We start from the raw sequence: 24,868 nt of genomic DNA on the forward strand, positions 1-24,868 counted from the left end.
TGTCTCTCACTGTTTTGCACAGCCCTGTCAGTACCTGTATCTTGCCAGGGACTCCGGTGCTATCCATGCGGCTGGCCACGTTCACTGTGTTCCCCCAGATATCATACTGTGGCCTCCTGGCCCCGATCACCCCCGCCACCACTGGACCCACGTTGATACCCACTCTCAGGACAAAGTCGTTGTATGACTGGTAGTTGATTTCATCCAGCACATCGAACATCTCAATAGCATAGTCTGCCACTGTGCTCAGGTGATCATAGACAGATTTTTTGTCCTATAGAAGGGAGTAAGGAAATAAACAAAGATTACATTTAATTATCACATTCATTCACTGTCCTTGTTATATTCATATGTTTTTTTACATGTTATTTAACAAACACACACAAGACCGCACCAGAAACACACAAGCGCACACACTTGCCTTTGTTCCGATGGTGGGGACTAGACCCACAGCTGCCATATATGTGCTGCCAATGGTTTTGATCTTCTCTATGTCCTTATAGCATTCTTTATCCATGAGCTGAGGAAAAATGAGATTTACACCTATACACAGGAGAAGGCAACAAAGAGTGCTAATATCCCAGATAACTGTAGCAGCCAACTTCCTCACCTCGTCAAAATCTGCGATGATTTCATTGAGTAGTCTCAGACACTCCACTCCCATGTTGTTCCCATCCAGCTCAATGTAGAAGTCATTGAAGTTGGGGATGGAAGCAAACAGCACTCCGACTTGGGCATAGGACTGGTAATACAGATCCTATAGAAAAACACATAGCCAACCATAGTCACTAGGCCAAATAGATGTACTGTGTATTGAACAAAAATATAAACGTAGCATGTAAGGTGTTGGTCCCATGTTTCATGAGCTGAAATAAAAGATCCCAGAAACTTTCCATACGCACAGAAAGCTTATTTCTCTCAAATGTTGTGCACAAATTTGTTTACATCCCTGTTAGTGAGTATTTCTCCTTTGCCAAGATAATTCAAGCCCTTTGGTGGAGAAAAACTGATTCTGATTGGCTGGGCCTGGCTCCCAAGTGGGCTGCGCCCCTGACCAGTCATGTGAAATCCATAGATTAGGGTCTAACAAATGCATTTCAAATGACTGATTTCCTTATAAGAACTGTAACTGAGTAAAATTGTGGAAATTGTTGCATGTTGTATTTATTTTGTTCAGTATACAGTGCCTTCGGAAAGTATTCAGACCCCTTGACTTTTTCCACATGTTACGTTACAGACTTGATTAAATAAATTGATTAAATAAAAATATTTCCTCAGCAATCTACTCACAATACCCCATAATGACAAAGAGAAAACAGGTTCTTAGAAATGTTGCTAATAAAAAATTATACAAAACAGAAAGAGCCTATTTACATAAGTATTCAAACCCTTTGCTATGAGACTCAAAATTGAACTCAGATGCATCCTGTTTCCATTGATCATCCTTGAGATGTTTCTACAACTTGATTGGGGTCCACCTGTGGTAAATTCAAGTGATTGAACATTATTTGGAAAGGTACACACCTGTCTATATAAGGTCCCACAGTTGACAATGCATGTCAGAGCAAAAACCAAGCAATGAGGTCGAAAGAAATGTCCCTAGACCTCCAAGACAGGATTGTGTCGAGGCACAGATCTGGGGAAGGGTACCAAAAATTGTCTGCAGCATTTAAGGTCCCCAAGAACACAATGGCCTCCATCATTCCTAAATGGAAGAAGTTTTGAACCACCAAGACTCTTCCTAGAGCTGGCTGCCTGGACAAATTGAGCAATCGGGGGAAAAGGGCCTTGGTCAGGGAGGTGACGAAGAACCTGATGGTCAGTCTGACAAAGCTCCAGAGTTCCTCTGTGGAGATGGGAGAACCTTCCAGAAGGACAACCATCTCAGCAGCACTCTACCAATCAGGCCTTTATGGTAGAGTGGCCAGAAGGAAGCCACTCCTCAGTAAAAGGCACATGACAGCCCGCTTGGAATTTGCCAAAAGGCACCTAAAGGACTCACAGACCACGAGAAACAAGATTCTCTGGTCTGATGAATCCAATATTGAACTCATTGGCCTGAATGCCAAGCCTCACGTGTGGTGTAAAGTACTTAAATAAAAATACATTACTATTTATATTTTTGACAACTTTTACTTTCACTTCACTACTTTCCAGAAGAAAATTATATTGTTTTTACTCCATACATTTTTCCTGACACCCAAAAGTACTCATTACATTTTTAATGGCTAGCAGGAGAGGAAAATGGCCCATTTCACACACTTATCAAGAGAGTGTCCCTGGGCATCCCTAATGCCTCTGATCTGGCAGACTCATTAAACACAAATGCTTCATTTGAGTTTCTGAGTGTTGGATAGTGCACATGGCTATCTGTAAATGCAAAAACAAAATGGTGCTGTCTGGTTTGCTTAATATTAGCACTTTGAAATTCTTTATACATTCACTTTTAATGCTTAAGTATATTTAAAACCAAATACTTTTAGACTTTTTCTAAAGGAATATTTTCTATTTCTATTAAGTTATCATACTCAAGTATGACCATTGTGTACTTTTTCCAGCTCTGGCGTCACGTCTGGAGGAAACCTGGCACCATTCCTACGGTGAAGCATGGTGGTGGCAGCATCATGCTGTGGAGTCATTTTTCAGCAACTGGGACTGGGAGACTAGTTAGGATTGAGTGAAAGATGAACAGAGCAAAGTACAGACATATCCTTAATGAAAACCTGCTCCAGAGCACTCAGGACCTCAGACTGGGGCGAAGGTTCACCTTCCATAGGACAACAACCCAAAGCACACAACCAAGACAACACAGGGGTGGCTTCGGGACAAGTCTCTGAATGTCCTTGAGTGGCCCAGCCAGAGCCCGGACTTGAACCCGATTGAACATCTCTGGAGAGACCTGAAAATAGCTGTGCAGCGACGCTCCCCATCCAACCTGACAGAGCTTGAGAAGATCTGCAGAGAAGAATGGGAGTAAATCCTCATATACAGGTGTGCCAAGCTTGTAGCATCATACCAAAGAAGACTCGAGGCCATAATCGCTGCCAAAGGTGCTTCAACAATGTACTGAGTAAAGGGTGTAAAGACTTATGCGAATGTGACATTTTATTTAAAAAATGTTCTTTGTCATTATGAGGTATTGCGTGTAGATTGATGAGGGGAAAAAAACAATTTAAACAATTTTAGAATAAGGCTGTAACGTAACAAAATGTGGAAAAAGTCAAGGGATCTGAATACTTTCCGAAGGCTCTGTATATGGCAAGGTACTATTGATCCTTTGAAGGAAAGGTAATATCCTTTATGAAACAACACATTTTGTGTCCGTCTGCCTGCCTGTGTCTGTCTGTCTATCTGTCCGTCCGTCTACGTAGGACACACCATGTTTCTGGGGTTGGACAGGAGGAAGTGTTGAGCCACATGAGCAGGAAGCAGGTTGAAGAGAATCCTCCTGTTGTCCAGCTTGACCTTCTCCATGCCGTCCCTCTCCTCCTCCGCCTGACAACACACACAAGCACAAACACACACACACATCAATTTGAATAAAATTATTCTCCCCAAAGTACAACTCAAGGCTGCAGTTCAAAGCTCATACCACAAGGTGTCGGTATAAGCTCTAAATGTACACCAGGGCTGAGGCACCATGTTAGTCTGACATTGTGGACAAGGAGCACTTGGTAGAATCAAGAGTTAAAGGTCCAAACCTAAAGCCAAACCCTACTAGACACTATAACTGTCCTACCAGCCAAGTGGCACTATTGTACCAAACCATGTCAATATCAGTGACTTGTCCTGACCTATCCTTACCAACCATGCCAATATCACCCCCCTTGTCCTATATAGGGTTACAGAATTCTGTGAACATTCAATAAATTCCCTGGTTTTCCAGGAATCCTGGATGGAAGATTCCTGATTTCCTGCTTATTCCCCATTGATTCCGTGTTCCTCCAACCGGAACATGGAGAAAACATAATTGTTGCTAGGCAGGAAGTTAAGTGATGTGTGTAATAAAACTGTTCCTTCTCCCTTCATGTGACCTGACCTGACCTCAGCCCACATTCCTCACAAATCCACCCTTATCAGTGACTGCAACCATGTGATTGCCTTTTCCCTTACTTAGTAACTCTCCAGGCCCATATTTATTATCCAACCTCCATTGACCCCACCACATACATTCCTCATAAATGTAACCATCATCCTCTACTATAGCGAGTATTTCAAACTATAACCCAACACAACCATGCCAATAACAGCGCCTTGTCCTATTGTAAACAACCATGCCAATATCAGCCCTGTCCTATCGTAACCAACAACGCCAATATCAGCCATCGCCATGCTAGCATCTGCCAGCAGCTTTAACAGCCAATAGCCTGGCACTTGGCAGCCAAAAGCCTCAAAATATGACTTGGCATGGTATGGTCACAACAGAAGGTTGGATGATGAGTAAAGCATGGTGTTCATCAGCTAGCTAGATCTATGCATAGGACAACAGCCCACACAGACACACAGACACACACACCTGTGTGGCCCAAAGGAAGTCCAGTCGTAGTTTGAGGTCCAGCTGTCTGGAGTGGAGGGCCAGGGCACTGGTGAACAGCAGCAGAGACAGGATGGGCTCATAGCCCTGGATCTGGAGATTAGACCCCCTGCTGTGGGACAAAACCAACAGAGACATCAGCAACAATCTTCACAAAAGACTGTACCTCATCATTCATTAAAAGGGAGAGTTGAGGTATAGGGAGAGACCTCCCACTCTACAGAGATATTTTTTAGAATAGATTAGATTCAACCTTATTGTCATTGAACAATACAAAGAAATGCAGTTAGCATCTGACCAGAAGTGCAAATAAAGGAGTACAAAAAACAAGTGAAACAATTAAGTAGGATGTTTAAATGTGCAATGAAGGCAAATGGAAAGTGCAAGGAGGCATGCAACTGAAATGCAGGGATAGCAGAAATGAGGTTACCGAGGTAGACATGTACAACTGAATAATGTCCTTAGTCAGACTTTGCAAAGCAATGTCAGAGTCCAGTAAAGATTGCAAGGAGAGTAGTGAAACAAGGTCCCTGAGAGGCCGTACTAAGTGGTGGGCGGGTGGATATGGCTAGTGCCGTGTCAGAGTTCAGCAGGGTTACAGTAGCTGGAAAGAAACTGTTCTTGAGCCTGCTAGTGCGGGAACATAGAGACCTGTACCGCCTGCCTGATGTTAGGAGGGCTAACAGTTTGTGGCATGGATGTGAAGGGTCCCTGATGATGCCACGCCCTACGCCGACACAGCTTGCACTGGAGGTCTACAATGGCAGGGAGCTGGGCACCAGTGATGTGCTGGGCGGTTTTCACCACCCGTTGCAGGGCCTTCCGGTCGGCCACAGAGCATCCGCCAAACCACACTTTGGCACAGTTAGTCAGAATGCTCTCGACCGTGCAGCGGTAAAAGTTCACCAGGATCTTGGAAGACAGGTGAGACTTCTTCAGCCTCCTCAAAAGTACAGGCGCTGCTGCGCCTTTTTGACCAGCGTTAAGGTGTTGAGGGTCCAGGAGAGGTCATCGGAGATGTAGACACCCAGGAATTTAAAGTTGGGCACACGCTCCACCTCAGTGTCATCAATGAGAACTGGGGCGTGGCTGCAACTTTTAGACTTCCTGTAATCCACAATGAGCTCCTTGGTTTTCTTTGCATCGAGGACCAGGTTGTTGTCAGTGCACCATGCAGCCAGGTACTTGACCTCCTCCCTGTAGGCTGACTCGTCATTGTCAGTGATCAGGCCTACCACCGTGGTGTCGTCTGCGAACTTGATGATGGTGTTGGAACCGTGTACAGGAACGCAGTCGTAGGTGAAGAGGGAGTACAGGAGGGGGCTCAGCACACAGCTCTGTGGCACACCGGTGTTCAGGTTCAGGGTTGAGAAGGTGAAGTTGTCTAACCTGACAGACTGGGGTCTGTTGGTTAGGAAGTCCAAAGTCCAGTTACAGAGATCCCTAGGCCATGAAGTTTGGTGACCAGCCTCGAGGGAATGACCGTATTGAATACTGAGCTAAAGTCTTCTCACGTAGGTGTTGGTTTTGCCCAGGTGGGTCAGGGCAGATTGTAAAGCTGTGGAGCTGGCGTCCTCTGAAGACCTGTTCAGTGCATACAGTGAATTTGTAAAGTATTCAGACACCTCTACTTTTTCTACATTTTGTAACGTTACAGACTTATTCTGAAATCGATTAAATTGTTTTTCCCCCTCATCAATCTACACACAATACCTAATAATGACAAAGCAAAAATGAGTCCAAAAAGTCCAATCTTGGTTTCATCAGACCAGAGAATCTTGTTTCTAATGGTTCGAGTCCTTTAGGTGCCTTTTGGCAAACTCCAAATGCGTTGTCATGTGCCTTTTGCTGAGGAGTGGCTTCCGTCTGGCCACTAACATAAAGGCCGGATTGGTGGAGTTGGAGATGGTTGTCCTTCTGGAAGGTTCTCCCATATCCACAGAGGAACTCTGAAGCTCTGACCAAGGCCCATCTCCCTGACCAAGGCCCTTCTCCCTCAATTGCTCAATTTGGCCGGACTGCCAGCTCTAGGAAGAGTCTTGGCGGTTCCAAATTTGTTTGGGGGGGGGGGGGGATCTTCAATGCTGCAGACATTTTTTTGATACCCTTCCCGAGACTTGTGCCTTGACACAATCCTGTCTTGGAGCTCATATAGACCTTATATAGACAGGTGTGTACCTTTCCAAATCATGTCCAATCACTTGAATTTACTACAGGTGGACTCAAATCAAGTTGTAGAAACATCTCAAGGATGATCAATGGAAACAGGATGCATCTGAGCTCAATTTTGTGTCTCATAGCAAAGGGTCTGAATGCTTAAGCAAATAAAGGTATTTCTGCAAATATTTCTACACATCAGTTTTCTCTTTGTCATTATGGGATATTGTTTTTAAATCCATTTTAGAATATGGCTGTAACGTAAAACAAAATGTGAAAAAAGTCAATGGGTCTGAATACTTCCTGAATGCACTATGGACCCCCACTGTGGGAGAAACCAACAGAGATGTTAGCAATATAAGTCATAGACAGTTAGACTGTACCACAACATTAATTAATAAGGAAAATGGGGAGATGTGGATAGACCCCCCCCCCCTCCTCACACACACACACACACACACACTGTGGGAACCTCCTAACATAGATGTCCGCAACATAATACAGTAGGACTGTACCACATCATTAATAAAAGGGGGAGTGGGGGACCACATAAATACAGTGGGGAGGACAACTTCACAGGGGGAGATGTGCAGGGACAGGGACCCCCCCCCCACTTTGTGAGAACCAAATTTGATGTCAGCAACATATATTTGGTCTGGACCACGACAAAAATAATTAAGTCTGTGGATGAAACCACCAGTGAGAACCAACATGTCAGCCACAACCACAGGAAAACACAGACAGGGTGACGTAAACCCCATACACTCAGCACAGATATAATATTCGCAGATAATAAGACCCCTTTGGAGAACAACAAGTAGTTTTCCATCTCAACAATACCAGAGTATTCCAGCGTTATACGGTAAGCCCGGGTTCCCCAACCGGCGGCCCCCACGTTTTTATTTGTTCAGGTTTTCTGAACAAGAGTTTTATAGTTGGAAATCCTTTCCCAAGTATTGCCACACATCATTTCCTCAATTAACATCCCTTGGAGCTGATTCGCTGGTGCTTTTACAGTTTTCTTTGGTCCAACAATAATGGGACTGTATACAAATGCAAGCAAGGTTTGAAATTATTATGTTTTAGTCAAATATTATTATCTGTTTGGGCATCTTGCTGTCAATTTGCAGCCGACAAATTATTTGTAATTATGTTCCAGCACCCTGACCATCTGCTCAAGAAAACAATTGCCCCGTGGCTGAATATAGTTGATGATTCCTGCACTAAGTGATCCGTTTGTATCTATACAATGGGCCTGTGCTCTGAGCTGCACTAGGTCCTGGGCACTGAGTTACTCCTACTCAGTACCCAAGCAACAACATACATAGTCAGCTCAGCCTTTTGGTTCAGAGTTAATGAACATGTACTGTGTGTCTCCTCTTCAAACAGTTCCCATGAGAGAGTGCGCAGGTCGAGGACAAACAAAGACTCCTCTCCTCCTACACACGTCCCCACAAAATGGAAATATCCCTGTGACTGTTGTTTGTTTGTTCCCACTCCAAATCAAACCAAGAGGAAACCGTAGCTGACACTACTGTCATGTAAAATCAATCATGGCCTTGGATGCGTGAGTGGCAGGGGGAGCATAGTAAATCTGAGGGCTATAGCTTCAGGACTGACAGTGGGAGGATGGTGGGTGCATTTGTCCGTTCGGTTTTTCCCCTCTCGCACTCCTGTGTTTGTGTCAGTGGAGGCTGCTGAGGGGAGGACGGCTCATAATAATGGCTGGAATTGAGTGTATGGCTGGAATGGATTGAATGGCATAGTATCAAACATGTGTTTGATACCATTCCATTTACCCCATTAGAGTCATTATTAAGAGTCGTCCTCCCCTAAGCAGCCTCCACTGGTGTGTGTGCTTGATTATATACATAATGTGTGTGTGTGTGTATTCTCCCTCACCCGGCGGTGTGTCTGAACCCGCTGAGCTCCAGCACAGTGACATACAGCACCCCAGCAGGAGCAACAGGGCCATCTTTGGCATCCAGGAGACGCGCAGGAAGAGCGCCAGTGTCAGCGTACCCACAATGCACGACAGGAAGGCGTAGCAGACACCGTCGCACGGCAGCTCCTTCGCGGTGCGGTTTGCACCGTCGCTCGTGTCAATGATGACAATGGAACTGTTAGAGTGGTGGGCACTGCCCCACAGCCATGGCATGCAGCCCACCTGGCAGAGAAACAGAGGAGGGAATGGTGGAGAAAAAAAAAAACTCAGTAATTCAAAGGTTGGTTCTTTGCATATTTGATTTGCATGACATTTCCAATTTATGATTTCAAGTGTATTGCAATGAATATCATGGATATTGTTGTTTTAGTGCCTTGTTGTTAACCCTACTTACCACACAGGCCTGGGCAACAGCATAGATTAAGAGCACTATGAGAACACACAGAACAGTACGGATCTGAATGGTGAGGCAGCCTGGAAAACACTGAGAGAGAGAGAGAGAGAGAGAGAGAGAGAGAGAGAGAGAGAGAGAGAGAGAGAGAGAGAGAGAGAGAGAGAGAGAGAGAGAGAATAGACACAAAGAGAAACAGATTAAGGATGAAATGGGAGGGAGAGTAGAAAAAGCTTACCACACAGAATTTGAATTTGAAAAGAATTATAACTTCATTCATGTAATATTAGCTGAGGGCGTTAGGGAAGTTGGAATAAGTCAATCTGTCAACCTCAACAAAAGCTGAAATTAATAGACTTAGCATTGAGTTTGAAAAGTTTTCTGAAGGCCATTGACATCAATTTCCTACGTAATATTATTATCAACTACCGACTAAAATATTATTTCATATTTGCAGATGTAAGCAGAAAAACGTAATATTTGCAAAATGAACTCAATGATCAAAAGGGACTTATAGCCTGGGCCAAGAGTTTGACCTACCCATGGAAAACCACTGACAGCATAATCAACCCCTCCGAAAAGTGAGTGAATAACTCAAGGAACAACATGTTAAATCAATTGGACCAAGGCATCCAGCAGGCTTTTACCTGGAATTTTGTGACATGCAGGTACATGATACAAACTACTAGGAAACAGATGCAGAAGACCAGTAGGACCAGGACCACTGTTCCCCTGGTGACGGCAGCAGGAGAGAGGAGGGGAAAGACAGGAGGACGAGAAGAAGAGGTAGTGAGTTAGTGGACAGAGCCTGTGGAAGAGGCAAGAGGCAGCAGACCAAAAGAAAAGAGAGAGAGAGAGAGAGAGAGAGAGAGAGAGAGAGAGAGACAGCGTGTCGCTGTCAGATATCATATACTAAAACGAGCGAGAGAGAGAGGGAGAGCCAGATAAAGAGAGAGGCGCAGAGAAAGAGATAGAGGTACAGAATGTGTTGCTCTCAGATATCCTATAATAATCTAGTACATACTGTGGTAGGATGAGAAGGTAGACAAGGCCGAACAAGGCAGCTAGAATTAGAGAGAGGACCACGGCGCTGGTGAAGTACTCATCATGGAGCTGGTGGTACTGGCAGAGCAACCAGAGAGAGGGATGTCTCAGATAAAATAATTATTAAAGCATCTTCTGGGTGCTACATCTATCAAAAGGTCGGATTCAAAAGTCATTGCATTCCTTGCGCTGCGACGTTTGCGTGCGTATGTCTGTGCATGTATGCTGTAAGTGTAGTACAGTTACTCACCCTCTGCTCGCGCTCAGAGCACTTATACATGAGTGTGAGGAAGTTGAGGTCAGCTGTGTCTGACTCTGTCTGCCTCGCCTCGATCAGGCGACCAATGTAGCGGTTGACCCGTGTTCCGGGACTGGCCTGGGTCACGTTAGCCGACATCGACGTCCGGTTCCGCAGCTTCTCTGGAGCCGTCCGCAGGGCCCTCCGCTGTGGCACAGAATTGTGGGAAACGGAATCCAGACTTGACTACGTTCAGAGGGTTTTATACCAGCTGTTCAAAACAATGGGTCACGGAGGAAATTGGCCTCTGCTGGGCCTCTGCTGTCTACTGTTCGGGTATCATTGTACACTTAACTGCAAACACCAAAATTCACCATGGAGTAAGAAGAGGTGTGTTCTAATAGGACTCAAATCTTTAAATGTGACCAAGGGAAATCAAACAAAGTCAATCCTTGACTTCACATGAATTGAAAAGGGGCATCAACACATTAAATGCTCATCTTCACACAACAAAACATAAATGATTTACTCTAGAGTTAACATTCATTCTCTGACCCCAACTGAACCCCCTTTTTCTTGATAGTCCTTTGGAAGTGTCGTTACTGTACATTGGGCTATGTGGAGCAGCAGAGCAAAAGCAGTGATTTGACACCAGAGAGAATGAGGGCGTGTCCCAAATGGTGCTCTTCGTGGTGTTCTACTTTTGACTTGCAGTGTACTATATGTAGGACACAGTGTGCAATTTGGGATGTAGCCTGATTGAGTCTTCCTGGATGAAGGAAGAAAGCCAGTGAGCTGTACAGACTGAGGCCCATCAGTGTCACAGCGTGTGACAGTGGGTAAGCGAGGAGCGCCTGAAAAGAGTGCCATCATAATGGGGGGGGGGGGGGGGCAGAGCGAATGAGCACGGATGAGGAAGGTTAACAAACACACACCCCACTGACTTCATCCTCATCACCCCTCACTTTCTCTTGGTTGCTTTGGAGGCGTGTGTGCATTGATTACGCTAATTAGTGTTTCTGTGGCTGTGTTGTAAACCTGTCTCTCACCCCCTTCCTCTCCCGTCGCCCTCTCGCTTTCCCTCTAGTCTCTCTCTTTAGTCTCTCCATCTCCCACTCTGCATGTGACCCAATTGTTTGGAGATGGTCCGAGGAGCATAGGACACTCATCACATCATACACCCACGGCTGCTCCGAGTGCACTCATCCTTTCACTCCTTCCTCGTCTCCCATCTCCCACTCTCCCTCTCCCTCTCTCTCAGAGTTCATTGTCATTTCTGACAGCCTGGAGAGTGTGTGTGTGTGTGTGGCCTGAATCTGAATATCTCAGTCTGTGTCGAGTATATTTTAACTTCACTCCAATCCCCTCTCTTTTGAAAGCTATGTTTACATGCTTCCATCCAGGCTTCTCACGAAGCATCAGAGCTCTATGACATATTATATAAATGTAACCACAGAGGTTCTTATGCCCTTTACAGAGTGATTGTACTAAGTTTTATGGTTTTATCTGAAAGGGCGAGATTTCTTTTGGCTCTTATCCGCTGCATTACATCTCCTTTCCCACACACACCCACACAGACCTGAGTATCTGGATTTAAATATCCTAAGCCAGATTTGAACTGAAGCCAGACTTCAGGATAACTTTACAGGGACAGCAGGTCAAGACAACACACTGACAATCAGCCATATTAACAAAGGAATTGAAAGTAAACTGATGAAGGTCAACAAAGTCTGGTTGGTTGGGAAGCACACGTTGCACACAGACAAGTACACGCACATGCATGCTCAAACACACATGTATGTACACACACACGTACTCAAATGTATACACACAGACCTTCTCTCTTTGTCTCTACATTCCCTTACACAACACACACAAACAAGCATGCACAGAAACACACACACACACACACACACACACACACACACAACACACAAACATACACACACAAACATACACACACAAACAGACACTCAAAGATCTTACCTTGTCGCCGTCCTCACAGTTCATGGCGTTTGAGAAGGGGATCTCGGCCTTGAACATCTTCCTACAGTGCATGAGCTGCACCAGCAGGTAGCACACGGTCTTAAACTTCATCTTCTTGGCAGGTTTTATATCCGAGAGAATCAATCCTGGGAATATCTGTCAACAAACAAGCAGTGAGAGCAGGGATTAGGATACACACTATGATACATACTTGTACTGTAGATACACTTCATACGTTCACTGATATCTATGTTTTCATCTCAGATTACAGTACACAAACACATGCACACAGACACTAACTCTCCCTACAGCGGCTCTTCTAGGTCTCTTCTCGTTGACGAAGTAGAGTGGTCGGCTCGTCTATCAACAGGATTAACCGAGCATGTGTTTCAAATGGCACCCTATTTCCTATTTAGTGCACTACTTCAAAAGGAATTCTCTAAATAGAGAGCTATTTGGGACGTGGGACACTTGACTAAGGTTACATCTCACAAAGGAGGAGAGTAGAAGAGGGCTGGGTGGCTGAACGGCCCCCTGAGACAATAGTTTGACACTACTGCGAAGGTTCACATAAGGATCCACATAAAGCTCTTACATAATCTGAAACCTGACGGGCAACAATGCAAAAAAGAAATATCATACACTCATCTCTCCTTGCTTGTGGATTTATTAACCAACGTCTTGGATTTAAGAGCCATGGTTGTTTATCTTACGTTTTTCAGCACCTCACCAGAGTGTGCATTGTGCATTTTTTTTTTTACAGTGTACCAGATGAATAGCCAAGCAGCGCTGGATAAATACACAGGCATCAGGAAGTTAGACCCCCTCTCCAGACCTAATAAAGTCTGCAGGGCAAGGGTAGAGTAGGAGAAGGGGAGAGCAGGAGAGGAGAGATGATTATGAACTGACACGGATGTACGAATGCTGCTAGTGGCACATCTGTTGGAGATGTGAAAACTAGAAGGGGATGGGGCAGGGGGGTTGTGTGTGTGTGTGTGTGTGTGTGTGTGTGTGTGTGTGTGTGTGTGTGTGTGTGTGTGTGTGTGTGTGTGTGTGTGTGTGTGTGTGTGTGTGTGTGTGTGTATTGCTGCCACAGGCTGTTGACAAGACAGTGTCAGAGTTGAGGCCAAACATCAGGGAGACTGTAAGGGAACCCATCGGATCTGAACAACCGTGACTGAGTGACAACTCAATGAAAAACATACCCAACACTTTCTACAATACACACAGCATATTGAACATGTAGGCCTACAGTAGTACAGGACTAAAATACTGCTCAGTTCAGATCGATAATGTTTCACCTTATGTTGAAAACGAAAGTTAATGAGAGTTTAAGTCTTTTTTAAATCTGGACTACATTTTACCAGGTAGTTCCTTTGTTCTAGCAGTCAAACTACATCTGTCCACATACAGTATGACCAATGTCATGTCCAGTACTATATATCAAAGTTACTTCAGCATAGATCAGCATGAATTTCAAGCTGGTCCATGCTGGTCTATGCTGGTCAGTGCAGGTCGGACGCTAGTCAAGCTGGCCTGACCAGAATGGTCTAGCTGGTCAAGCTGGTCTTACCAGCATGGCCTAACTCAGGGGTCTAGAGTAGCTCGCAGCTAACCTACTATATGAGTAACTCACCAATCGATTTTTAAAGTATACAGGACAAAAATGTGAACGCAACATGCAACAATTTCAAAGATCTTACTGAGTTAGAGTTCATATAAGGAAATCAGTCAATTGAAATAAATAAATTAGGCTGGCGGCAGGGTAGCCTAGTGGTTAGAGCATTGGGCTAGTAACCAAAAGGTTGCAAGTTCAGATCCCTGAGCTGACAAGGTACAAATCTGTCGTTCTGCACCTGAACAGGCAGTTAACCCACTGTTCCTAGGCAGTCATTGAAAATAAGAATTTGTTCTTAACTGACTTGCCTAGTAAAATAAAATAGATTTCACATGATTGGTCAGGGGTGCAGCCATGGGTAAGCCAATCAGAATATGTTTTTCGCCACAAAAGGGCTTTACTTCAGATAGAAATACTCCTCAGTTTCATCAGCTGTCCGGGTGTCTGTTCTAAGACTATCCTGCAGGTAAACAAGCCGGATGTGGAGGTCCTGGGCTGGCATGGTTACACATGGTCTGCGGTTGTGAGGCCGGTTGGACATAATGCCAAATTCTCAATAAAGACATTGAATGCGGCTTATGGTAGAGAAATTAACATTAAATTCTCCAGCGAATGTTCTGGTGACATTCCTGCAGTCAGCATGTCAATTAAACGCTCCTTCAGAAATTGAGACATCTGTGGCATTGTGTTGTTTGACAAAACTGCACATTTTAGAGTGGCCTTTTTTTTGTCCCCGGCATAAGGTCTTGGCAAAGGAGAAATGCTCACTAACAAGGATGTAAACAAATGTGTGCACAAAATGAGAGAAATACGCTTTTTGTGTGTATGGAACATTTCTGGGATCTAGCTCATGAAACATGAGACCAACATTTTACACGTTGAGTTTACATTTTTGTTCATGTGTTCCATCGCAAACTGTGATAAACAGAAAAGCTTCCGGCTACAATCCAATTAAAGTCACATTGACATTACCCCCCCCCCTGGTTAGCCACTATTCTATTTAAATGGCCAAATGTAACATAATATCTGCCCATTAAATTCCAGCAATGTTTCCCTTCTGTCTGTTTGGTGTGCGCGTTTGTCTACTCTGTATGTAAACAGTTAGTGTTGCTAATGTTAACCATCTTTTGGGTAGTTAAACGACTTTCCCAAAAAACCTTTGGCAAAGTAGGCTTACCTGACCACACCACATCATGATTATTTATTTGTATAAATTGAGTGGGGATTGTTTAGCAAACCGTGCCAATGACGCGCTGCAGCAGTAGGCCAAACAGCAGAAACTACACATCCTCTCTTTTTGGATGTACAATTAATGGGAAATTACACTCAAACACCTAAAACATTTATCCCCCCCCTCTCAATTTCCGTTGTTTGTCTATTAATAATTGTAATATTGAATTAAAAAAACGAAACCAGGGAAGATAGAAGTCAGGAAACTAATTTCATGGGGCCCCTTTAGAGTTGTTTATTAACCATTATATTTTCAGGCATATTAACAGAAAACACATCTCTTTCACATCAAGGACCATCAAGAATCAAGGACCACATCAAGGCTTCTTCCTTGCTGAGCGGCCTTTCAGGTTATGTTGATATTGGACTCGTTTTACTGTGGATATAGATACTTTTGAACCAGTTTCCTCCAGCATCTTCACAAGGTCCTTGGCTGTTGTTCTGGGATTGATTTGCACTTTTCGCATCAAATTACGTTCATCTCTAGGAGACAGAACGCATCTCCTTCCTGAGCGTAATGATGGATGCGTGGTCCCATGGTGTTTACATTTGCATACTATTTTTTGTACGGATGAATGTGGTACCTTCAGCGTTTGGAAATTGCTCCCAAGGATGAACCAGACTTGTGGAGGTCTACAATTTTTTGTCTGAGGTCTTGGTTGATTTCTTTGGATTTTCCCATGATGTCAAGAAAAGAGGCACTGAGTTTGAAGGTAGGCCTTGAAATACATCCACAGGTACGCCTCCAATTGACTCAAATTATGTCAATTAGCCTATCAGAAGCTTCTAAAGCCATGACATCATTTTCTGGAATTTTCCAAGCTGTTTAAAGGCACAGTCAACTTAGTGTGTGTAAACGTCTGACCCACTGGAATTGTGATACAGTGAATTATAATTGAAATAATCTGTCTGTAAACAATTGTTGGAAAAATGACGTGTCATGCACAAAGTAGATGTCCTGACCGACTTGCCAAAACTATAGTTTGTTAACAAGAAATTTGTGGGGTGGTTGAAAAACAAGTTTTAATGACACCAACCTAAGTGTATGTAAACTCCTACTTCAACTGAACATGCAAAAACACAGATATTGAAATGAACAATTCAAAAAATCTAACTGAAATTGAGCATGCTGGGAAATACAATAATGATGGGCGTAGTTTTGGAGACCAGCAAAATCTTATGACTTGGGAGTCAACCTCGCTTGGGATTTGAACTCTTGGTTTCCACAACCTGAATTTCCTGCTCCGCCTCTGGTTCTGTGGGAATCATAAAGATTGTTGAAAGATTAGAACTGATAGACGTTCTGTAATTTGTCCCTGTAGGCCAGAGATCATCAACTAGATTCTGCCGTGGAATGATTATTTTTGGAGCGGATGGTCAGTGATCCAGAACATAATTACAAATTATTTGTTAACTGCAAATTGACAGCAAGAAACATATATAATATTTGACTACAACATAATCATTTCAAACCTTGCTTACATTTGTATATGATCTCATACTGTATATCTCCATTATGTGTGGGAATACTTTGGAAAAGCATAAAGCAGTTGGAGCTGATTTGCTGGTGTCTCATGTCCAACCATCAAAAAATGTAATTTAAAAAAATTTGCTCAGAAAACATGACGGGCCAAATAAAATCACCCACAGGCCAAATCCGGCTCCTGGACCGCCAGTTGGGGAACCCTGTCATAGAGGAACCCTTTGAGTCCCATTTAGAACCCTCTCTTGAAGAACCCTCTAATTCCAAGAACCAATGACAGGTTCTACAGTTATACTTATAGGATACTTCAGATCAGCTTATTACACACGCTGTTAAAAATGACCTGTAATTTCACAGTAAGTTACTAGCTACTGAGTTGCAGTACAAATACAGTATTTTTACAGTTAAATTAAGGTCTCATGTTGTAAAATGACTTGTTTTTTATCTTACTTTCACTGAACTTTGAGATGTAGGTCAAGTCAAGTTATTGGTCACATGACCATATTTAGCAGATGCTATGGCAGGTGTAGCAAAATGCTTGTGTTCCAAGCTCCAACAGAGCAAGAGTATCTAACAATTCACAACAATACACACAAATCTAAAAGTAAAAGAATGGAATTAAGAAACATACTAATTTTAGATCAAGCAACGTCGGAAGTGGCTTTGACTAAAATACAGTAGAATAGAACACAGAATATACATATAAGATGAGTAAAGCAGTATGTAAACACTAAAGTGACTAGTTTCAGGTGTAGTGACTAATGTTCCATTATTAAAGTGGCCGGTGATTCCAAGTCTATTTAAACTCAGCAAAAAAAAGAAACGTACTCTCACTGTCAACTGCGTTTATCTTCAGCAAACTTAACATGTGTAAATATTTGTATGAACATAACAAGATTCAACAACTGAGACAAAGTGAACAAGTTCCAGACATGTGACAAACAGAAATGGAATAACGTGTCCCTGAACAAAGGGGGGGGGGGTCTGGTCTGGCCACCAGCTGCATTAAGTACTGCAGTGCATCTCCTCCTCATGGACTGCACCAGATTTGCCTGTTCTTGCTGTGAGATGTTACCCCCTCTTCCACCAAGACACCTGCAAGTTCACGGACATTTCTGGGGGAATGGGCCTAGCCCTCACCCTCTGATCCAACACGTCCCAGACGTGCTCAATGGGATTGAGATCAGGGCTCGTCGCTGGCCATGGCAGAACACTGACATTCCTGTCTTGCAGGAAATCACACACAGAACGAGCAGTATGGCTGGTGGCATTGTCATGCTGGAGGGTCATGTCAGGATGAGCCTGCAGGAAGGATACCACATGAGGGAGGAGGATGTCTTCCCTGTAACTCACAGCATTGATATTGTCTGCAATGACAACCAGCTCAGTCCAATGATGCTGTGACACACAGACCATGACAGACCCTCCACCTCCACATTGATCCCGCTCCAGAGTACAGCCCTCGGTGTAACGCTCATTCCTTCGACGATAAACACGAATCCAACCATCACCCCTGGTGAGACAAAACCACGACTCGTCAGTGAAGAGCACTTTTTGCTAGTCCTGTCTGGTCCAGCGACTGTGGGTTTGTGCCCATAAGCAATGTTGTTGCCGGTGATGTCTGGTGAGGATCTGCCATACAACAGGCCAACAAGCCCTCAGTCCAGCCTCTCTCAGTCTATTGCAGAAAGTCTGAGCACTGATGGAGGTATTGTGCATTCCTGGTGTAACTCGGGCAGTTGTTGCCATCCTGTACCTGTCCCGCAGGTGTGATGTTCGGATGTACCGATCCTGTGCAGGTGTTGTTACACGTGGTCTGCCACTGTGATGACGATCAGCTGTCCGTCCAGTCTCCCTGCAGCACTGTCTTAGGCATCTCACAATACGGACATTGCAATTTATTTCCCTGGCCACATCTGCAGTCCTCATGCCTCCTTGCAGCATGCCTAAGGCACGTTCACGCAGATGAGTAGGGACCCTGGGCATCTTTCTATTGGTGTTTATCAGAGTCAGTAGAAAGGCCTCTCGGTGTCCCGTTTTCATAACTGTGACCTTAATTGCCTACCATCTGTAAGCTGTTAGTGTCTTCATGACCGTTCCACAGGCGCATGTTCATTAATTGTTTATGGTTCATTGAACCAGCATGGGAAACAGTGTTTAATTTTTACGAATTATCTTTGAAAGACAGGGTCCTGAAAAATGGACGTTTCTTTTTTTGCTGAGTTTATATAAAGGCAGCAGCCTCTAATGTGCAGGGTTGAGTAATCGGGTGGAAGCCAACTAGTGAATGCTATTTAACAGTCTGATAGAAGCGGTTTTTCAGTCTCTCGGTCCCTGCTTTGATGGACCTACACTGACCTCGCCTGCTGACAGTGGGGTGAACAGGCCGTGGCTCAGGTGGTTGATATCCGTGATATTCTTTTTGGCCTTCCTGTGAAGGCCATTGGGGGCAATGTGCTGGCATCGGCTCATTAGCATATTTGGGTGCATGGTTTAAAATATGTTGTATATGTGCCAACCACTAGTGGAAGTGTTGTACTAGTTTAAGTGGTTTCATTGTTATGTTGAGCATCTCATTTTTCCACTCCAAATTATACAATCAAGAGCTGCACTGTTAAGATGTTACTGTGGATTTTCCAGTTACTTTAAAGGTAGTTGGTCATCGGGAAGGTCATGTTCAATTTTCAATCATTTACTGTCATATTGTAAAAATTCCCAATAACTGACTGTGGCTGATGTCTGTCACGTACACTGACCTGACAGAAAGATCAGTTAGTTGCCAACCAAGAGATTGAGGCCAGGTGAGGCTGGAGTCCAAGTGTGCTCACCACAAAGAAAGCTTAGTAGTTGTTATAAGCTATCAGAAAAGTTCAATGAAGGGACAGTGAGCTACTGCTAGTGAGTTGCTTGCGGTTACTGGCTCTAACATGACTGATTTTTACAGCTGGTTGCCAATTAGGTCAAGCAAAATTCACAGCAACTAACTTCCATTAAGGTACTACTAAATGCACAGTAACCTCTTAACAGTGCAGCTCATATGCCCATACAAAGATTGCAGAACTGACCGTGTTAAGAGGTGTTCAACCTTTGACAACATAGGCATCAACCACTTCCACTGACAGTTGGTACAAATACAAATTTTTGGATCATGCCACCAAATATGCTAATTAGACTACCCCACTGGTACATTGCCCCCACCTATATTTCAAAGCGCATTGATGATTGGACCTTATATTCAAAATATTGAGTGGAAAAAGTGCCTGGATTAGGACCTGCGCCACTTCCTGTGTGAGGTAGGGTCGTACTTTACAGATTTTGTAGTGCATGAACCTGCAGGAGCGAGTCACTGCTTTGATGTTTGCATTGTCATGCCAAGGTTCTTTTCAATCTAGGCAGGCAACACTGGAGTTATCAACCGTGATGGAGAGGTCTTTGAGCGGACAGGCATACCCCGGGAGGAAGAGCAGCTCAATCTTGTCGAGGTTGAGCTTGAGGTAGTAGGCCGACATCCAAGCTGAGAGATCTGCCAGGCATGCAGGGATGTGTGTCACCACCTGGGTGTCAGAAAGGGGGGGGGGGAGTAGTTGAGTGTCATCTGCATAGCAATGATAGGAGATGACGAAGCTGAGTGACTTGGTGTATAGACAGAAGAGGAAAAGGCCTAGAACCGAGCCCTGAGGGACACCAGTAGTGAGAGTATGTGGTGCAGACACAGATCCTCTCCATGTCAACTGGTAGAAGCGGCCTGCCAGGTAGGATGCAATCCAAAAGTGTGCAGAGCCTGAGACTCCCAGAGGTCTGATGGCTCATGGTGTTGAAGGCAGCGGATAGATCTAGGAGGATGAGAACAGAGGAGAGAGAGTCAGCTTTGGCAGTGCAGAGAGCCTCAGTGACAGAGAAAAGCAGTCTAGGTTGAGTGACCCGTCTTGACTGGTTCGTTCTGAGAGAGATAACGAGAGAGTTGATCAGAGACAGTACACTCAAGAAAATAAAGGGACACAGGTCTATAGTTTGACGTCAGATGAGTCGAGTCTTGGTTTCTAGTGGAGGGGACCATCTCGGGCCATTTTGAAGTCAGAAGGGACACAGCCAGGGGTCAGGGATGAAGGAGAAGGGAGGAGGGGATGAGGTCGAGCAGGCAGGTTGTCGGGCTGCCAGACCTCACTAGTCGCAGGACTTGATCTGGAGGGGGGGGGGGGGTCAAGGCGTAGGGTAGTTCTGTGTGAGTGGGACCAGTGGACTCATTAGGCTGAGTGAATGAGTAGAGGATGTCGTCAACCTTCTTTTCAAAGTGGTTGACAAAGTAGTCCGCAGAGAGGTAGGAGGGAGAGGGTAGGAAAGCATTTCCTAGGATTAGAGGCAGAAGATTGAAATTTAGAGTGATACAAGTGGCTTCAGCAGCAGATACCGAGAAAGAGAAGGTAGAGGAGGGAGTGAAAGGATGATAAGTCCTTCAGAAGTTTAGCTTTCCTCCATTTTCGCTCAGCTGCTTGCAGCCCTGTTCTGTAAGCTTTTCATGAATCACTCAGCCACGGAGCAGGAGGGGAGGGCCGAGTCAGCCAGGAGGAAAGGGGACAGTGTGAGGAGTCAAATGATGCGGAAAGTGAGGAGAGTTGGGTCGAATAGGCAGAATCAGGAGAGAGAATTATTTATCAGAAGGGAGAGATGATAGAATAGAAGAGGAGAGTATTAGGAGAAAGGGTGAAGATTGCAAAGGCATATGACCATCTTAGGGGCTAGGGTTGGAGGAGAGTTGGAGCAAAGGGAGACAGAAAAGGAAACAAAGTAGTGATCAGAGACATGGAGGGGGGTTGCAGTGGAATTAGTAGGCAAACAAGCACTAGGAAAGAGGAAGTCAAGTGTACTGCCTGCCTTATGAGTGGGAGGGGCTTGGGAAAGGGCGAGGTCAAAAGAGGCAAGGAAGGAAAAGAAATTAGTCGAAGGCAGACATCGGGAAGTTGAAGTCACCAAGTACAAAGAGCCATCATCAGGAAATTAGCTTATCAAGGTGTCAAGCTTATTGAGGAACTCTCCAATGCTAACTGATGGCAGATAGATGACAACTATGTTCAGCTTGAGTGGGGACAAGGGACAGCATGGAATTCATATGAACAGATGGACAGGTGAGAGGGAGAAAAGAGAATCTCCAGTTAGGAGAAATGAGTAGCCTTGTGCCACAACCGCGACGACCAGATGCTCTCAGACTATGAGAGAAAACGTAGTCAGATGAAGAGAGCAGCTGGAGTAGCAGTGTTCTCTGGGGTGAGCCATGTCTCCGTCAGGGCCAAAAAGTCAAGGGACTGAAGGGCAGCATAGGCTGAAATGAACTCAACGTTCTTAACAGCAGATCAGCAGTTCTAAACACTGCCAGAGACCCAGAATTCCACATGGGTTGTGCGCGCAGGGTACACTAAATTAGAAGGGTTGCAGCCAAGGGGTGGGGAGCATCTGTAAAGCCTACAGGGAGAGGTGCGAACAGGTAGAAAAAACCCACACAGTTACAAAAGAGCAAAATGAGATGATCAGAAAAAAATAACTTGGTAAGATACTCAAGTGAGAGCAGTGTGGAGCCTTCTCTCTTTCGTTCCGCTAAGAAACGTTTTCGTTTCGGTGACGGCCTTACTGACACAACCGCCGCTTAGAACTGCCATTGAGAAAACAGGGGAGACTGAAGTACTAACACTAATTGCTAGTTGCCTAGCAGAGGTGAAGAGCACACCTCCCTGTACTAATTGCTGATTGCCTAGGAGAGGAGAAACCACTCCCCTTCCAAAACAACCACTGATTACCAAAACAAGTCACAAATTGCACTGCCCTTTGATCCTGGTTGATGTGTCAACAATCATCTACAAGTTAGTTTGACTTATATAGGCACATTCTGCCCTATCATCTACCCTGCAACTCTTTCCCAGATCCTCGGTGTACAAGATATGTGTATTCTGTTAATATAACTGATAAAGTAATGGTTAATAAGCAACTCTAATGGGGCACCAGAAAATGTATTTTCTCTGTTTTTATTTTTCTTGGTTTAGAATTTTTTATTCAATATAAATATTACAATTATTAATAGACAAACAACAAATGCATGTTCTGAGTGCATGTCAACGCTTAAATCACATCAGAAGACAATTATTGAGGTCTGGAAAAAAGTAACACATTTAAACTAATCCAATATGTTAGTTGGACTTATTGCACCCGTTACTGAAATCATTGTTTCAGTTTAGATGGTTTAAAAGTAGTATAATTCATTCATCTTTCAAACCCTAGCAGTCATTCTGAATTGTCTGTGAATATAACTTCCAATTGTTGTATATCCCCACTCAGGCTGGATTCTAATAGGAATTAGAAATCATTGGTCAGCAGTTTTCAAAACCAAGCGAAGGCTGGTCACCAGCGAAAACCTAATGAAGGCTGGTCACCAGCAAAACACAACGAAGGCTGGTCACCAGCAAAACCCAACGAAGGCTGGTCACCAGTGAAAACACAACGAAGGCTGGTCTCCAGAAAAAACACAACGAAGGCTGGTCTCCAGAAAAAACACAACGAAGGCTGGTCACCAGAACAAACACAACAAAGGCAGGTCACCAACAAAAACACAACGAAGGCTGGTCACCAGCGAAAACAATGAAGGCTGGTCACCAGCGAAAACACAACGAAGGCAGGTCACCAGCAAAAACACAACGAAGGCAGGTCACCAGCAAAAACACAACAGAGGCAGGTCAACAGCGAAAACAATGAAGGCTGGTCACCAGCGAAAACAATGAAGGCTGGTCACCAGCAAAAACACAATGAAGGGCACCATGTCTATGCTGTTTTATTTTTCAGCAGGGTACACATATATACTGTACACACATGCAAAAACTCTCGATCATCCTCTCTAATGCAGAAGAGTTCCCATATTTTACACACACATGCACGCACACACACAAACATAAATGCTTGCTCACAAGTACACACACATACACAAACACGCAGCCCTGACCTTCCGTCGGTGAGAGGGTACAATGAAGAATGTCTCAATCTGGTGTTTGAGGAGGAAGGCGTTTCTCTCGTGGCCGTTGCCAGGTTCTACCTCATAGTCTCCATTCAGGGAGTCCAGGGTCGCCTTGGTGATGTGGACCTTCCTGGTGGAGAAGGAGAAACACAGAGTCAGCATCATGTGGTGCTGCCTACCGCCGTTGTGCCTTCAAGCAAGGTACTTAAACACTAATTGCTCCAGAGGCTGTGTTGTGTGTCAGGATGGGTACTGTGAAAGCAAATGGCATGGTGATAACTGGTACTAACCCAGGCAGTCCCCCTGCCTCCATCACGTTGGCCAGTGTGACGTCGTTGGACCACACATCATACTGCCACTTCCTCAGTCCCAGGACCCCACACAGCACCCGGCCCGTGTGGAGACCCACACGCATGTTCAGATTCACCTCTGTGGCCTCCGCTACTGATCTGCAGGAGCATGAGAAGGGTAATTACAATATTATATCATTGCCACTACGCGTGTGATTGTGGGGTGATTGTGTGTGTGTGTGTGTGTGTGTGTGTGTGTGTGTGTGTGTGTGTGTGTGTGTGTGTGTGTGTGTGTGTGTGTGTGTGTGTGTGTGTGTGTGTGTGTGTGTGTGCATAGGGTTGCAAAACTACTGTTAATTTACAGATCAGATTTTCCTACTGCAATCTATGGTAACTTTGATAGTTTATACTTTAAAAACTTTTTTTTAAATGTATTCATATACAGCTTTCATTTGTTGTATCTATGTCCATATTGTATATTACATTCTCGTGGATAGACCATATACAGTGGGGCAAAAAAGTATTTAGTCAGATACAGATAAAAAAAGTATTTAGTTAGCCACCAATTGTGCAAGTTCTCCCACTTAAAAATATGAGAGAGGCCTGTAATTTTCATCATAGGTACACTTCATCTATGACAGACAAAATGAGAAGAAAAAAAAATCCAGAAAATCACATTGTAGGATTTTTAATTTATTTATTTGCAAATTATGGTGGAAAAATTACAGGCCTCTCATATTTTTAAGTGGGAGAACTTGCACAATTGGTGGCTACCTAAATACTTTTTTTGCTCCACTGTATATGGTTTAAGTGAAAATAGTCCATATAATGAAAAAAGCATCTAACCAAATATGGCATTATTTTCTCTTCCAACAATTTACTTTTTTCAAAACTGCCACCAGTTTGGTGCCAAAACACTTACAACAAAGACTATTTAACGCAGTAATATAAATAAACA

General features: G+C 44.2%; 1 protein-coding gene across 1 annotated transcript in view; it reads right to left on the reverse strand.

Annotated features, from left to right (window-relative positions):
- Positions 1-24,868, reverse strand: part of LOC135558795 (adenylate cyclase type 1-like) — a 60,412-nt gene that overhangs the window by 3,020 nt on the left and 32,524 nt on the right. Inside the window, 14 exon segments of the mRNA XM_064992930.1 lie at positions 35-274; positions 422-520; positions 611-757; positions 3,379-3,495; positions 4,517-4,646; positions 8,594-8,648; positions 8,651-8,858; positions 9,031-9,120; positions 9,675-9,759; positions 10,052-10,149; positions 10,322-10,516; positions 12,296-12,451; positions 23,609-23,750; positions 23,911-24,069. Of these exon segments, the coding sequence (XP_064849002.1) occupies positions 35-274; positions 422-520; positions 611-757; positions 3,379-3,495; positions 4,517-4,646; positions 8,594-8,648; positions 8,651-8,858; positions 9,031-9,120; positions 9,675-9,759; positions 10,052-10,149; positions 10,322-10,516; positions 12,296-12,451; positions 23,609-23,750; positions 23,911-24,069 (1,921 nt within the window).

This window comes from Oncorhynchus masou, chromosome 17, assembly GCF_036934945.1.
Source record: "Oncorhynchus masou masou isolate Uvic2021 chromosome 17, UVic_Omas_1.1, whole genome shotgun sequence".
NCBI classification, from domain to species: Eukaryota; Metazoa; Chordata; class Actinopteri; order Salmoniformes; family Salmonidae; genus Oncorhynchus; species Oncorhynchus masou.